The sequence below is a fragment of the Macaca nemestrina genome, chromosome 14, assembly GCF_043159975.1.
Source record: "Macaca nemestrina isolate mMacNem1 chromosome 14, mMacNem.hap1, whole genome shotgun sequence".
NCBI classification, from domain to species: Eukaryota; Metazoa; Chordata; class Mammalia; order Primates; family Cercopithecidae; genus Macaca; species Macaca nemestrina.
Window position 1 is genome coordinate 28,607,782 of NC_092138.1, and position 17,993 is coordinate 28,625,774.

The 17,993-nt window shown below is 43.4% G+C and overlaps 1 protein-coding gene across 2 annotated transcripts in view; it reads right to left on the reverse strand.

The window, feature by feature from the left end:
- ENTREP1 (endosomal transmembrane epsin interactor 1) overlaps window positions 1-10,224 on the reverse strand; it is a 66,197-nt gene extending 55,973 nt beyond the window's left edge. The window contains exon 1 of one of the 2 annotated variants that reach the window (XM_071077696.1): window positions 10,206-10,224. In XM_071077696.1, the coding sequence (XP_070933797.1) occupies window positions 10,206-10,223 (18 nt within the window). In that variant the 5' untranslated portion in view covers window position 10,224. Of the gene's footprint in view, window positions 1-9,027; window positions 9,522-10,205 lie in introns of those variants that run through there. The other variant, XM_011758440.3, reaches the window with a different exon arrangement.
- Window positions 10,225-17,993: the final 7,769 nt, after the last annotated feature.

Genomic DNA, 17,993 nt, shown 5'->3' on the forward strand with positions numbered 1-17,993 from the left:
CTCGGGCCAGCCAGGCTCCTGACATTCCTGGGCTATGCACTTCTTTCTCTTTGCTGAACTGCTGTGTCCTCCCAGCTTCCCTCCTAGCTGCCTGAGAACTTTTACCCATCCTTCAAGGCCCCATTTAGCAGTCACCTGCCCTGAGAAGCCCTCACTGATTCCACTGCTCCACACTCATGGAAGCCCTCTGCACACACTTCTTTTTTTCCAAAAACTCTATTGTAATAATTGAGGGATGTGTCTCTGTATTACCCACTAACTGTGAACTCCTGTCTTGTCTCTCTAAAGTCCTAGTTCCCAGTATTGTGCCCCAATTGTTGGCAATTAATATATGTTCTACAGCATTTATTTCACAAAGAGGGAGGAACTACTGTGAGAAGGAGCCCATGTTGCAAAATGACACTTCGATAAAAAACGAGCTAAAAAATCTCAATAAGAAAAAAACAGGCTGGGCCTGGTGGCTCACTCCTGTTACCCCCAGCACTTTGGGAGGCCGAGGCAGGCGGATTGCCTGAGCTCAGGACTTCGAGACCAGCCTGGACAACATGGTGAAACCCCATCTCCACTAAAATACAAAACCTTAGCCAGGCATGGTGACGCTACTTGGGAGGCTGAGGCACAAGAATCTCTTGAACCCAGGAGGTAGAGGGTGCAGTGAATCGAGATCGCACCACTGCACTCCAGCCTAGGTGACAGAGCGCGACTCGTCTCCAAAAAAGAAAAAAAGAAAAAAAAAAAAAGTATTATTAAAAGGAAGTGTCCAGCTCCAGCCATAAAAACCCATAAAATAGCGATATGCCTAAACTATTCTTCTCACCTTGCCTACCCAGCCACAGCACCCCACCCTCCTCCATGTTAACAATCTAGCATGTTTACATATTTTACATGTATTTTTGTTTACATGTTTGTTTATATGTTTACATATAAACATGTTACATTTTTGTTTATATGTTTACATATATGCATGTATTTTTCTCTAAATTCTTAGTACTACACACATATGTCTATGTGTATATATACACACTCACAGGGATGTGATTTTTGTGAAAAAAATCATAAAAGATATACTTTCCCTGCCTCTTCCTTTACTCTCTCAATAAATACTTCATAGAAATCTCTTCATATGCATTGGAACAGCTCTAATTCATTTCACTTTAGTGGCTACATAACATTCCATTGTGTGACTGTATTTAACATATTCAATCATTTCCATATTAATGGGCATTCATTCTATGTCTAGTTTTTTGCTCTCACAAACAATGCTGCAGTAAACATCTATGAACACATATCTTTAAAAACAAGTGCTTTTATTTCAGCGGAAAAAAGTCCCAGGAGTGAAGTTTCTAAGTTGAAAGGTATTTCTAATTTTTTTATTTTAATAGATTCAACTGTCATTTCAAATGAGATATCTCTGAAACCAAAGAACTAAGCTATCTGTATGTCTTCCTTTGGAGGGGAGGTATTTTGTTTGCATATGGTAGCAACAAACTATAGAAAATGTAAGTTAAAAAATATGTACAAAATGTATATATGTACAAAATGAGAAACATCAATAATCTCAAACTATATATGACAAAGATCTTTAAGGCCTCAGTGGGGAGAAATACAAAGTTTATCATGCAATATTAAACGAATAGCCAAGTAAGTCAAGGCATATACCAAGTCTGTGGATTGAAGACAAACTAAGAATGTCATTTCCATTTAAGTTGTTATATAGACTCAGCACATATTCAAGTTAAATCCCACCAGGATTCCTGTAAGCCACCGCTCTTTACAATGTTTTAGAAACTATATTCCAGCTCCAGGCGGGAGCTATAGTTGTGGCTCTTCATTCCTGAACCCAGCAACAAAGGCACACACCTACTTTTATTCAACTTCTCCCTCTCTTCAAGCCCGGTGAAGCCCTGAGGCACTTGGGGAACCCTGTGAGTGTTGATGGGGAGAAAAGCAAATAGAGGAAGCAGGCCTGGATGGTTAGAAGCCTCTCGAATGGTTAATGGGAACAGAGGTGCTACAGTTGGGGATAAATTTTTTAAGAGCTCAAGACTTAAGGAATGATGCTTCCATTTCATCTGAAAGGGAGGCAGAATTCACGGATGGGGAAAGGAGTTGGGAAAAGAAGAGAAGGAGGCAGAGTATTCAATGCCTCCACTCCCTTGGTGGCAGCAGTAGCTGGTGCTCCATCAGAAATGAGTCAAGAAGGTCCCTTAACAATGTCCTTCCATGGCTCCCACTATGCCGGAATGCTATTACATGTTTAACCGTCAGTATCACGATGAGGGCTTGGACCTGTGCATACTTACTCGCACACCACTAAAGGATCCCAGAAGGCACTCAGTTAGTTACGGCAAGAGTCAATAAGTGAATGAATGAATGGAGGCCAGAGACAGGAGATGACCGTGCTCAAAGATGACTATGTAAGCCTAAACACATTTTTCATCCCCTGTGCTTCCTGAAAGAGTACAGCAGCAACAAAAAGCAACTCCATCAGCATTCTTTCCATCCAGCGCAAGATGGAACTAGCCCTGAATGAACAGGTAAGAACCTATTTTCTAACACCAAACAATCTCTGTATTATAATGAGAGGTATTACAAGTTTTGTTTCACTCACTGATAACCCATTTCTTGTAGCTTATAGGAAAAAGCAGAGGCCTTTCCTTTTTTCTGATACTACAAAGAAGGGCTCTGAGATACCCCAGGGGAGAGTCACTGTTACCCACCATAAATGGTTAATGTGCTTTCATTTTCCAAAGTAAAAATCAAATCGTTAAGATCAGAAGCTTATAATTCTACTGCCCTATTTCCCTTTGCTAATCCATTAACATGTGTTAGAGCAAAAATGTTCTGAATCATTTATCAAAAGCTGCTGTGTGTAAACACAGAAATTTTTAAAAAGCCATTGTTGTAAATATCCTGTGTTACCTTGTAAATAAGCAGAAAATCATGTCAAACTTCTCAACAACCTACCCTGCCCTATAGCTCTTATGATGGCAATTTTTTAAAAAATGTGTGTGTGTGTGTGTGTGTGTGTGTGTGTGTGTGTGTGGTTTTCTTCCCTATCTGTCTAGCATAGCTCATTTAAAAAAAATTTTTTGAGAAAATGGGCAACTGAATATTTCTAATGAAAACATGATGGTAACTATAATATCCTACAAAAATACTGGCCTGTTCACTTTACTTTGATTAACTATGACTTTGGTGTTTAAAAACCATTGATAGAGGTTCCTGTGTATTCCAGGTCTGGTGCTTGGGTCCAGCAGTGATGCACTCTCCCATATATACTCTAGCTACACCTTCACAAAATTAGTCCTGAAGAAGCAGCATCCCACCCATTTTACAGATGAGTAACTGAGGCCGAGAGGCACAGAACTTATAAATGTGACTCTGCTGATATGCAAAATAAAGGACCAAAGAAATCAAAACTCATCCTCAAAATTATATTTTAAATATCCTTTAAATATTAAAGTAGTATTTGATTAGTATGATAAAAAATATTTACTATCATTTAACTGGTAGTAAGCATAATCTTTATGTTAGTTTTTCCTTTGGTCCACTGATTTTTCTTTACGTTTATTCACTGCAATTTTTTTAAAAAAGGTTCACCCTAAAGTTCACCAATGTCTGTCTCTTTATATGAAAGTGAAACCTTGCCAAAGAATCATGGACTCAAAGAAGGATGATCATGAATTCAGATCAGTGACTTAAAGCAGTATACAAATGATAAAGAATAACACGGCACTCAGTGAGGAACAAAAAACAACCACCAATTTTCTACCACTCATCTGAAATATCTCCCAGGGATCATGCATGTCATCGAAGTTAGGAATTTTGTTTCTGAAGGAGGAAAGACAACCCAATGCAACTCTCTCTCCTCTTTCATTAAATCTAGTGCAGTGTGGCAGACTGAGTCTCCCATACCGCAGTGGAATGTAGTTAACCCCAGTGGAACCTAGTTAACTCCCATACCCCAGTGGAATCTAGTTAACCCCAGCGGAACCGAGTTAACTCCCATACACCAGTGGAATCTAGTTAACATTAACTCCCATACCCCAGTGGAATCTAGTTAATCCCATTGGAACAGTTAACTCCCATACCCCAGTGGAATCTAGTTAACCCCATTGGAACAGTTAACTCCCATACCCCAGTGGAATCTAGTTAGCATTAACTCCCATACCCCAGTGGAATCTAGTTAACTCCAGTGGAACCTGGTTAACTCCCATACCCCAGTGGAATCTAGTTAACATTAACTCCCATACCCCAGTGTAATCTAGTTAACTCCCATGCCCCAGTGGAATCTAGTTAACACTAAACACATCCCCCAAACCGAGAGCTAGGACAGCACAGCTGAAGACGGACACTGAGACACTCCCTTAGCCACTCACCTCCAGTCAAACGTCAGGTTGTTTTTCAAGATGGCTCATCTTTTAGCTTCATGAATTTTGGGAATAATAATATATTGAGTGATTTACCAGTGATACCAGGAAGAAATCGAATGCTCAGAGTGCTCAAAAACACAAACTACGTTAAAAACTCTCCCTTCAAGTTGCTGAAAGTATGAATGAAAACTATGAGAAAAGATGCTTTATAGAATTTGTTAATTCTTAAGTGTTTTAAAAAATAGATAAAATATCCTTCAAAGTTCAAACAAGTGAAAGAAGCCTCCAAAATCTCAGGCTCAGGGCTCTCTTAAGGAAATACGTATGAAAAAATATCCTTGAACTATACGGTGTTCAACAAATAGTCATTTCAAATAAATATATTTGTCTCTTGAACCTAATTTTGTATCAAATATACAAGCAAAATTTTTCAGTGAAGCCTAAAGAAGATGTGTGGGTTCAGTTGATATAGCAGGCTAAAGATCCTAATGGTCAAAGCTTGAAATATGAGGATATTCTTCTACTGTGTTGCTATGTGGTTTCAAAGTAACCTTAGACATAAGTTGGCACTTCCATTCAACTACCTAGCTTCATATGCCAATAAAACTTGTGAATGAATAAATAAACATGGCATATCCATACAATAAAATAGGAATGAAATACTGAGACTTGCCACAGCATGGATGAAGCTTGAAAACATGCTAAGTGAAAGAAACAAATCATAAAAGACCACACATTATATGATCCCATGTATATGAAATGTCCAGAACAGACATATCTACAGAGACTGAAAGTGGGTTAATCAGTGGGTGGCTAGAGGTGGAGGTGGTGGAGAATGGGGAGTAACTACTCAAAACTTTGGGGGTGACAAACATTTTCTAAAACTGTAATAGTTGCACAACTGTGAATTTACTAAAAACCATTGACCAGTACACTTTAAATGGGTAAATTGTACGGCATGTCAAAGCTTTTTTTTTAATTCTGCAGTTCTCGACTCATACTCTTCCAGCATTTTTTTTTAATAGAAACCTTAGTTTAGCTATCTTTGAATTAGTTACAATGTGCTATCAAGCCCATTTCTTTTATAAATACATACTAAAATACTAATGGCTGAAGTTGTGATACCTGGAATTTGCCTTAAAATAATCCGAGGGTGGGGCCAGATGTGGTGGCTCACGCCTGTAATCCCAGCACTTTGGGAGGCCCAGGCGGGCAGATCACGAGGTCAGGAGATCGAGACCATCCTGGCTAACACGGTGAAACCCTGTCTCTACTAAAAAAAACACACAAAAAATTAGCTGGGCGTGGTGGTGGGCACCTGTGGTCCCAGCTACTTGGGACCGAGAATAGTGTGAACCTGGGAGACAGAGCTTGCAGTGAGCCAAGATCGCGCCATTGCACTGCAGCCTGGGCAACAGAGCGAGACTCCGTCTCAAAAAAAAAAAAAATTATCTGAGGGTGTTAGGAAGGGGAAGCAGTGTTAGGTATAAAGTGGTCATGTGTTGATAGCTACTGGGTGAAGGGTAAAATGAGGGATCATTACACCCTTCTTTCTACATTTGTTGAGATTTTTTTAATTTTCATAATAAAAGATTTAAAGTTAAAGGGAGTAGTTCTTCGAACTGCCCACTCAATCCTACGCTGGTTCTATTTTCTTGTAATAAAAATACACACATTGAAATATATATAGATGAAATGTGACACCTGAGATTTGCTTCCAAATAATAAGAGAACTTAATCTCACAAATAGACTAGGGAGCACGAAGGATCTAATTCCTACCCTGCTTGGAATATTCATCCTTCCTGAAGTTTATCAGAAGACACAAGGCCCGCAGCAGAGCCCGGGAAGCGGGTACAAACGAAACCATTGTTGAAGCTGGGTGAAAGATATATGTGGGTTCAACATATACTGCATAAAATGTAAACTTTTCCACAACACGAAGTTTTTCAAAAACAACCTCTGTCACATGCATAAATTCAAAACATGTGATACAAGGCTCTTTTTCCCCTAAAGCACCAAGAGAGTCATGGTGCCTAAAGCCATCCTCTTAAAACTGTATTTAATTAATTGTTCTACAAATACAGTATCTATTGCTTCTGTTGTCACTTTGCAAATTCTGAGATCAATCTCAGGATCGAGTCACAAAAAGCAGGAATAACCAACAGTTATAGAGTTGCATATAGACCAGGGTTTGGAGGGTATGGGGAAGAATGGGGAAAGACATAGCAGAGAACTTGTCAGTTCCAAATCACTGATTTCTTTCTCTGCTCTGCTATGCCCAGACTTGGAGACAAGGACATACCCAGCCAGCAGACCAGGAGTATTTATCTATTTATTTTATTTTATTTTATTTTATTTTATTTTATTTTATTTATTTATTTATTTTTTTTGAGACGGAGTCTGGCTCTGTCGCCCAGGCTGGAGTGCAGCAGCGCGATCTCGGCTCACTGCAAGCTCCGCCTCCTGGGTTCACGCCTTTCTCCTGCCTCAGCCTCCCGAGTAGCTGGGACTCCAGGCGCCCGCCACCGCGCCCGGCTAATTTTTTGTATTTTTAGTAGAGACGGGGTTTCACCGTGTTAGCCAGGATGGTCTCGATATCCTGACCTCGTGATCCGCCCGCCTCGGCCCCCCAAAGTGCTGGGATTCCAGGCATGAGCCACCGCGCCCGGCCCAGACCAGGAGTATTAACCTTCACCTTCTGGTTGAAGGCCTTTTTTCTTTTCTTTTCTTCTTCTTCTTTTTTTTTTTTTTTTTTTTTTTTTTTTGGTACTTCATCAAATTCAACTGTGGCTTGACTGATATCTAAGTGCATTTACCTCTGAAATGATTCACAATAGTAAATGATATCAGCTTTTAATTTTATAAGACAAAAAATAGTTTTTAATAATTCTAAACTAGCTATGTTTGAGAAGACAATAGATCACGATTTTATGAAGAGCAAATTCCTAAAAATATATGCAAGATTATTACTGGCCCATAGTATTTAGAGAAACGAAATGCACCCACTCTTTGGCTGGATTTAGTCAGACAAGTAGAATAGGTAGCATAACAGGTCTAATTCCTACCCCATCTGGAATATCCATCCTTCTGGAGTTTTCCTGAACACTCATGGAGGCCAGCGGAAGAGCCCACAGGCAGGGCCACTAGGGTGGCATTTTTTCTACATGAGGCACAAATCGTGGTCTTCCCTCACCACAGCACAGCATGTACCCCAATAAGATCATTCAACATGAAAGTATTTCAAAAGGAAAGCAAATTGGCACTGGATGAAGTATACAATTTCAGGCGAGTCTCAAGGAACCTAATGTTCTTATTTAAACAATTACTTTGGGTTCAACTAGTTCTTCGAGTCCTTTTTTTCAGTTTGGTCTTGAATTGCCGTATGTGTGAAACTGCAAAAGCAGTTCTTACCATTCAGGACATACACTGATTACAGATCTTACTAAAAACTAGCAGCATTGCTAGACTTTCAGATTTACACAGTGAGTTCATAGAAAGGTTATTTACGGCCGGCTGTGGTGGTTCATGCCTCTAATCCCCACATTTTGGGAGGCCAAGGCAGGAGAATCACTTGAGCTCAGGAGTTGGAAGCCAGCCTGGGCAACATGGGGAAACTCCGTCCCTTAAAAATAAAAAATAAAAATTAAAAATTAAAAAAAAAAAAGATATAAAGGAAGGTTATTTACTTTACTCATCTTCCATAGTCATCCCACAAAGATGTGTTTCCAAGTCTCTCAACACCCAGAGAACTTCAGGGGGTTACATGCCTTGGACATTGTGCGATTGTTAGGAGGTAGAGGGGAGTGACCACCCGGTGTCCGTAGATACTCGCTGGCAGCAGCTTTTCTCTGAAGTTGGGCACTCTTTGGCCCCAGGCTCAGCGTTCCCTGTTGGAGGAGTGGGTCCTGGAGAGCAGACATCTCTAGCTAGCTGCTGCGTGCTCCAGGACCTTTGGCCAGCTCGTCCCTAATGACAGGTCCCGGTTCTCACAAACTGAATTCTGCACAGCAGCCTGCATGGCTCCAGGAACCAAGTGGGGTTAAGGCCCTCCTTTAATGACCAGGTACAAGCGCCAGTTCACACACACCCTCTCATTACCTCCTGAACTCGTCTGGGGGTCGAGCCACCCTACACATTTCACATTTATGTGTGTCTTAATGGAGAATAAAACAAGCGATGTGTCCGAAACTGTCCCATCCCACAAATACTCCTACTATGTGCCAGGCATTCTTGATACATCGGTGAACAAAAATGATCAAAATCCCTGCCCTCCCAGCACAGACGTTGTCAGTGCAGCAAATATTCAACGACCAAAAGAAGTTTAATCACTTTCCTCCCACTTTCCTGCCACCCACACCCTGTCCTTCCAATCTCCCAAAGAGCTGGGTGTCTTTGCTTAATTCTATTAGCTTAACTGGGACAATAAAATCCTTCAGCCTGCGCGCAACAGACACTACCCAGGTGCAGCCCAATTCACCCCTGAACTCGACCGTCGCGGAACATTTTTCTCCAGGCTCCAAAAACTTCAGATGGCGTTAAGGCTCCCCCAACTGCAGCCCTGGAGGCCAACTAAGGGACAACGAAAGGGTACGACCAGAGCCCCCTATCCACGGGATGACAGGGCTAGCGGGGCGCGCGCGCGGTACTCACCGAGGAGCCGGCCCAGAACGGGCACGAGTTCTTCACCTGCGGAGAGCTGCTCAGCGACAGCGCCCCGAAGCTGAGCGCCACCATGCAGCAGCCCAGGATCAGCTGCAGCAGCCCGAGTGACAGCAGCGGGCGGGCGGGCAACAGCGCAGAGCCCGGGGCCGCGGCGGCAGCGGCGGCGGCTGCCCGGCGGGAGGAGAGCGCCGGCGGCGCGGCCAGAACCCCGGCGGCAGCGGTGGCCGCGCAGCGAGGCCGCGACGGCGGCTGCAGCGCGCCCCGGGGCCAGCGCGGCCGCAGCGGGGGCAGCGGCGGCTCCTGGGCGGCGGCGGCGGCGGCGCCCGGGCCCCCGGTCTGCGGCCCACCCGAAAGCCCAGCCACGGGGCAGCAGGAGCCCGGGAGCACCACCGGCAGAGACATGGACGGACCGTGAAGGGTGCGGCCGGCGGTGGCGGGGAGGGGACGCTGAGCGGAGCCGAAGGCGCCGCACACTGGGCACCGCGGGCGGGCTCCGAGGCCGAGGGGGAGGGAAGGAAATGCGCACGGCCCAACCACTTGCTGCCGCCGCTGCCGCCGCCGCCGCTGCCCTGGCTCCAGCCGGCCGCACCCACCTGCCGCCTGGCGGGTCCGCCTCCCGCTGGCCCCGGGCGCAACCTCACTCTCACCCACGCGCACCCAGTGCTCGCGCTGCGCTGGGGCAAGTGCACCACAGCCTCGGGGTCCCCGCCAAATCTGCGCCGGCTTCCTGGGGTCCTGGCAGGGTGCCCTGCCCCAAATATTTAAATAAGTCCCTCGAGCTGGGAGGCACCCTACGGCCAGGACGCGTCAGTGCCGGCCACCGACAGTCTCAGCGTCTGTCCCCACCCGCCGAGCTGGGGCTAGAGAAGAGCGAGGAAAGCGCCGTGGACCCTCGGACCCGTTTACAGTCCAGCCACTAAAGAGGCCCCGGCGCGCTTTAATGAGAAGGGAGCCCGCCCTTAAACTTTTGCCCCCACAAGGAGGGGGATGGCTGGAGGAGGGGCTTTGGGGCGACTCGATGGGAAGAGGCGTAAGCCAAGGACTTCGGGAAGGAAGACGCCGAGCGCAGTTACGGCTCGCAGGGCGCAGGACCTGCCTACCCCGCATCAGCCCGGGAATGCTTTCCCGGCATCTCGGTAGGAGCGGGAATGAAAGGACTGGGTTACCTTGGAAGCATCCAGCATCCGTAAAGAAAGTACCCGGGGCAGCCCGGAGCGCATGGCAAGGATTACGCTCTATCCTCCTCTTATTGACTCATGAGCGGTATCAGGCATCTATTAGGCATCACCTGGTAGAACACGGAACCCCCAAACTTCCGAGGAAATATCCTAATAAAATCCTAAACTATTTTGGTAATATATGAAAAATCTTTAGAGAAAAAAAAAAAGATGATTCCTCTTTGCAAAATGAATTCCCTTAGTAATATCTTTTCACCTTGGAAGAATTCTAATGCGTAGAAAGTTTCGTACCTAAAATGATTATAATAGACTTTTTTTCCTGATAAGAACCACAGCAGTGTTCTTGGCAGTTAGTCAGTTCCAGTATTAGAAAACTTATCTTATCCTAAGGTATTTAACATCCTCCCACCCAATAAACCAAGAAAAGTGTGTGTCAGTTTTTATACTCTGTTTGTGGAAGCTGTATTTATATTGGTCGTTACACTTTAATCCACAATGTGATATACTGTCAATGTGCCCAAGTTTACATATACACTTCTTAAATTATTAAAGCACATGTCATTAATGGTGCCTAGGACTTCCTTTACAGACTGCTCCCATGAATAAATTCAAATTCTGGAGGAAAAGGGAGATGTCTTTCAAAATAAGGGTTTAAAGTCTGTTGATTCATTTTTAAAATGCCATACAGTATATGCTCTTAAATTGCTGCTGATGTTAAATGAAAAGCTTCTTTGGGCCGAAGTTATACTCTATTTTATATACAAGCTTAACAGTATTTAATTTTTAACCATGTATTACACCATGCAATATAGTAAGTCTGACTGAGTCTTAAGAAATTCTCTCCGCTAAACAAATCTATTTCATTGGCCAGTTCTTGACATCTGAAACTTACAATTAAAAATGTATTATTTGTGTCTAAGAATGTTGCTGTTAGAAGTCAGGATATCCTCTGGTCCTTGGGGAGGGACATGATTATGACTGGAAAGAGGGTTTCAAGGGGTGCTAGTGACTATTTCTTTCTTGATGTGGGTGCTAATTACATGAGTAAGGTTCATTTTGTGAAAATTCATGGAGTTACAGTTATGATTTGTGTGCGTCTCTGTGTATATTTTATACTTAAATACTGTAAAGTATTTCCAAATACTTTATTCTTAAAATTTTTAAAGCCTTTTTCCCCATGCAGAAACAGATGATAGCAGAAGTAATTGAAATCCATAGATGATTTTATCGTCTTAAAGGCTTTACTCATCTTATAAGGTGACTTAAAACTTTTCCAAAGCTACTAATTAAGGGTTGTCATACAGTCATTTGTTGTTGTTGTTGTTGTTGTTGTTGTTATTGGCCACATTTATAACTGAGTTTCTTTTTCTGGTTATAAACGCAAATCCATATAACACTACCCCAACCTTTAAAATTATGCCAATAAAAATTCTCAAGTATTTGGGCTTGGTATTTTTGTAAACCAAGCTTGATTCTTTGCATCTCCCAAACCCTGCTTACATTAAGTCTTTAGTTAGATCTGAGCAAGCTGTATGTAACTAAGCTCTTATAGGATAATTCAGAGCCATTGATTTCCATTTGTCTTAATAAATTTTTTTAAAAAGTGATGACTTTTGAAAACAGTCTGTCAATTTCTCAAGAAGTCAAGTATAGTGTTTATTGTTATTTGACCCACTAATTCCACTCCTAGGTATATACCCAAAAGAAATGAACATATTCACACAAAAACCAGTGCACAAATAGCAGCATTATTCACAACAACCAAAAAGTGGAAGCAACCCAAGTGTCAATCAACTGGACGAGTGGATTAACAAAACATGGAATATGCAGCCAGTGGAGTATATTTGTCAGTAAACAAGGAATGAGGTGTTCATCTATGCTACATGTAGAAACCTTGAAAACATTATACTAAGTTTCAAAATATCATATGTACCCCATAATATGTATAATTATTATGTATCCACAATAATTAAAAAATTTTTAGACATTATGCTAAGTGAAAAAAGCCAGTCACAAATGACGACATATTATATGATTCCATTTATCTGAATTGTCTAGAATAGAGAAATTTGTAGAGACAGAAAGTAGCTTACCGGCTGCTTAGGGCTGAGGAAATGGGGAGATTGTGGGGGGATGATGGCTAAAGGATATGTGGGTTCTTTTTAAGGTGGTGAAAATGTTCTAAAATTAGGCCGGGCGTGGTGGCTCAAGCCTGTAATCCCAGCACTTTGGGAGGCCGAGACGGGCGGATCACGAGGTCAGGAGATCCAGACCATCCCAACATGGGCTAACATGGTGAAACCCCGTCTCCACTAAAAAAATACAAAAAATTAGCCGGGCGTGGTGGCGGGCGCCTGTAGTCCCAGCTACTCGGGAGGCTGAGGCAGGAGAATGGCGTGAACCCGGGAGGCGGAGCTTGCAGTGAGCTGAGATCCGGCCACTGCACTCCAGCCTGGGTGACAGAGCGAGACTCCGTCTCAAAAAAAAAAAAAAAAAAGAAAGAAAATGTTCTACAATTGATTGTACTGATGATTGTACAACTCTGAATGTACTAAAAACCAGTGAATTGTACACGTTAATGGGTGAATTGTATGTAGGGTATGTGAATGATATCTCAATAAAGTTATTATCAAAAAATTTAAAAATGAATAAAGTGAGGAAGAACCTGTGAAAAATTTGCCCCAGATTCTTCATTAATGTAGGCCAAAATTCAAGGAAACAATCGCTGAAGTGTGTTGTTTGGTGGAACCCGTATGCCAGTTTTCCTCAAGATCAAAGCTGAACTCCAAGCAGGTTCCATACACCTTCCACTAATGCTTCCCCTCCCTGTCCCTCATTTTCCACTCCTTGCACTAGGAGTCTCCTCCACTGAGGAGTTCAGTTTCTTTGCCCAGGTTTCTTGGACATCTTTTTTTTTTTCTTTTTTGAGACAGTCTCGCTCTGTTGCCCAGGCTGGAGTGCAGTGACATGATCTCGGCTCACTGCAACCTCCGCCTCCCAGGCTCAAGCGATTCTCCTGCCTCAGCCTCCTGAATAGCTGGGATTACAGGTGCACACCACCACACTCTGTTAATTTCTGTATTTTTAGTAGCAACAGGGTTTCACCATGTTGGTCATGCTGGTCTCGAACTCCTGACCTCGTGATCCGCCCACCTCAGTCTCCCAAGGACCCTTTAAATAAACTCCTCAGTTCATTCCACACTTCTCAGAAGACTCCATCTGTCAGTTAATTAAAGGAGGCTGTTCCACATTGGAGTGAGAGCTGTTGAAGAAACTCTTTCCTCAAAACCTATTCCCTGGCAAGATCCTCCAGGTCTTATATTTTACAGAAAAAGGAAGTGCTTCTCTGAATTAAGGCATAGTGGACTCTAGAAGTCTCAGTTAATACGCTGACTGGAGCAGCTTCTTGAAGTGTACTCCAAAGACCACAGGATCATGCCAGGACGGGAAAGGGGAATGTCAAGTTCATTCACTTCCCCCCACACCTGTGGGATCAGATACTGTGGACTGAAGGCCTGGAACCTTCATTTTAACAAATGCAAAGAAACATTAGTAGATAGTACTATTTAGACTCCAGAATTTTTATATGGGAATGCTTATATGGGAGAGGAAGGTAGGGAATTTGACTTGAAAGCAAACATACATGCAAATATGTTGGTGGAAGGGCTTTGCTGGCCCCCAGCAGAGCTCCACTGCCCAGGTGATCTTTATGCACAGAAGGAGTTAGACTACTGAATTCTAATGGGAAGGGTACCGTAGGAGAAACCAGCTGCTGGGTTCTAGCCCCTCCTCCACTGTGTGCCTCTGACCCAGTCAGGAGCTTCTTGGCCTCAATAGCTTCATCTCTAAGAAACGGGTTTGTGAGTATCATCCGCCTGAGGTTGGGCTGTGCAATCATTTGGATACCCCCAGGCCTGCGATTTTGAAATTCAGTCATCCTCATCGCCATGATTTCTCAGATGGCCAGCAAGAGAACAAGGACTAAGAATAGCAGGTAAATTTGGGGGTGGAATAAATTTATAGACTCAAAATTCCCCAACAAAACCCAAAGCTCACTATTCTAAACTTTAAGGCCTCAGGTTCCATGGTCCTAGGATTTTCCCTGAGGAAATCGATGAGTGTTAAGAGCAATTATAACATTTCACTTTGCAGGGAAAGGGCTGTGTGAGGTTTTTTTTAATTAAGAGAGACGGGAAGAATAAAAGAAAGAAAGAAAGAAACCCCGAGCAAAGCTGGGCAAATCAGGCACCAGATTTTTCTGAAATAATGTTGCAGACTGATTGTTAAGAATTCCTAATGCCTCTGGCCCCAAGACAGACTTATTTGTCAAATAGACGAGCTGTAGCCATATTTTTCTCATTGTTCAAATTAAATACTGAAAACTTCTTACCATGCAAATCCCACAAAAGATAATTCAAGCCAGCTGCTTTAAAAATTATTCATGGCTGATCAATTTCTAGAATAGATAAGCTATACATATATATACACACACACACGTATATATACACACACATACATATATATATAAAATAAAGTGTGTCCTACAAGTATGTGAGTGTGTGTGTATCTATGGGTAACCTTATATCAGAGCTTCCTGCAGTTTCAAGTTTCTGTAGAAGTCAAAGCTGTAATTCACGAATGGAGGCTGTTTCTTTGTTCTGGAGAAATCTGTTGAACAGGCCTTTTAGTTAATCCAATGTGAAGCACAGACCCCCTGAAACAGATGTTTAGGAGACAGCTGTGTGTTAATGACAGAAGTTGTCTTGTAATAATGTGAACAGAGCCACCCATTCCCCGACGAAGGAGCTCTTTGTCTAAGGTGCTTGTCAGACTCACCGGGGAAGCTTCAGAAACTGTACACAAAGTCTAAGCCTCCAGTTGCAGATACCCTGATGTATAAGATCTGCAGTGGGGTGAGGTCTATACAGATATATTAGTAACATCTCCCCTAAGGTTTGAGATGCACAGTCCTCTAAAGCCATGTCTCAGAGACCAATACTCCTTTTCCAGATAGGGGTTTCTAGTACCTCCATATGTGCAGTGTGTGTGTGTGTGTGTGTGTGTGTGTGTGTCTGTGTGTCTGTGTGTGTTCTTGTTCCTGGCAACTACTCATGAAAGAGAAGACCTCAGGCCCCCAAAGATATCCTGCCAGTCAAGCTGGAGGAAAGACAGTAAGAGGGACTTGGCTTGGGCTCTGCACAGCACAAGTAGACTGAGCTGTGGATGTCCCTATATAGTAGGCTTTTTTAAGATTGACAAACTCTAACTGTGGGAAATGTACAAATTTGCTGAATTTAAAATATCTTGGTCATTATCCTGCAGAAGGTCACAAAGTCACCCAGGGAGAGAGAGGTGGGATGCCCCCTAAGAGGAGAGGGCATAACTGCTGTTAACTGGCCCAGCAGTGGTTATTCCTAGGAAAGGAAAAGAGAACTGAAGGAAGTGAAGCTGAGGTTGTAGGAACAGCCTGGGCCTCCTGCTAATCCTCGCTACTGATTTTTATTGCCTACTGTATTCAGGCTTTGTGTACATTATTTCTAATGCAACAGCTCTATCAAATAGGGCTTTGTTTTAATTAGGCCAGAAAAGAAGAGAAAGGAACAGAGGGAAATTTATTCACCTTTGTGTTTCTTGCACCCACAGTTTCTATCTGCTTTTCTCAACAGTCCCTGGGAGAGCAGAAAAACAAGATTTCTCTCTGGTATGGTTTGGACTTGTGTCCTCACCCAAATCTCATGGCAAATTGTGATCCCCAATGTCGGAGGAGGGACCTGGTGGGAGATGATTTGATCATGGGGCAGTCTTCCCCCTTGCCCTTCTCATGGTAATTAGTGTGTTCTCATGAGATCTAGTTGTTTACAATTATGTAGCACCTCCCCCTTCCCTTTCTCCTGCTCCAGCCGTGTAAGACCAACTGCTTCTCCTTCACCTTCTGCCATGATTGAAAGTTTCCTGATGCCTCCACATCCATGCTTCCTGTAGAGTCTGCAGAACCACGGGCCAATTCAACCTCTTTTCTTTATAAATTACCCAGTCTCAGGTAGTTCTTTATAGCAATGCAAGAATAGACTAATACACTTTCCAAGTGATTTTCTGATACGAAATCACCCTCCCAGCCACTCTGACCCAAGAAATGGGCTGCCCTTGATAGCAGATGTGAGTTCTGTGCATTAGAAAGCCTTTCATCTTGTTCTCACTTAATAAATTGGCATCCTGACATAGATCAGTCTTTTGTGTCAGGTGCTTTTTTTCTTTGGGGCATTTAAACTTACTGTTCCATCTGTTAAGAACATAGCTCTGTGCCTAACCCCTTGGTCCCCAATACCTATACACACATTTCCCCAGGGCACTCCTACTCATCCCTAGGTTACAGATTGAGCTCATTTTGCTCAAGAAGTCTTCCTTGATATCCCCACAAGGCACCCCAGAGACCAGGGCCTCAGGTGTCTGGATCTCCAAGTCAGAGCTGTTTCTATTTCACTATGCTGAGGTTCTGAGTCAATGTCATATATGTAGGGGACACAGCTTTATTCCAATCTGGGCAGCATAGTGCCTTCTGGGATCTCACGGTCACTGTCAAACCTAGACACTGCATGTGGCATGAAGCCCTTCGGGCCACAGTGATGACTTAGAGAGCATGTGGTTTGATGAACGAGCTCTGCACGAAGAATCGAGACCTCTTGGTCAGATTGGTTCCGTTGCTGCACTAGGGCCTTTGTATCGGCTGTTTTCTCTATCTGGAGTGCTCTTCCCCCAGATATGTCTCACCACCTCAGTCCATTTACTTCATAGAGAAACATTTTCTGACCTCCTTGTCAAATTTGTCACTTCTCCTCCTTCTTTCCTCCCTATCCCTTTATTCTGGCTTTCTTCCTAGTATGTATCACTACCTGACATTACATTGTTTATCCCGATCTCGTGATAGTATGACAAATGTAGCTCCATGAGGGCAGGGACTTTCTGCTGATAACCTGATATTCTCATCTTAAAGGGTTGTGCCTGATAAATAGGAATCAATAAACTTTTACTGAATGAATAAATGAATGGATAGTCTTTGCCCTTTTTCTTATTTGGAGATCTTAGACTAGTCACATCACCTGTTCAGACTTCAGTTTTTTCCATCAATGGAGGTGTGGTGGGGGTAGAGTAAGGAGGGGTTTATCCTGGATTATATCCAAGGTCCCTCCAGCTCCAACATACACTTCTAAATGCCAGGAATACATAGATCTTTGCTCTCTTCTTGACGTCATTCAATGATTCCTTGGTCTTCTTTGAATGGGAATATCCTGATTATGACTCATCGCCATAAATACAAAGAAAAATGTTAATGTGTGTGTGTGTGTGTCTGTGTGCGTGTGTGTAAGTGAAGCTGAAAGGGAACTCAGGGCCCCAAAGCCCTGGTGTCAGGCTACCTGCCACTGGAATATCAGGTGTCCCATTCACAGAGGCTGTGTTACCTGCCCGCCTCGGAACTCTAACCCTAGAGAGCAGGGACCATGTCCCCTCCTCAACTCAGGGCTTTGCAGCTTAGGATGTGACTAAGGATAAGCTTGACTATGGAAGACCTCTGAGGGGGCCAATGTAACTACCGATGAAACCTTGTTTGCTGGGCTGGGGAGGGTGAGTGAAGGCTTAAGGTAGGGGTGGGGGCGGGGCAGGGAGTGGTGCATGGTTTTCAGCTTCTTGGAAGTGGCAGGTGGATGCAGTCTGGGGAAAACCTCTGAAGACCCTGAGGAATTGAATTTTAATATAAGGCCATTAACCATAGACCTTGAA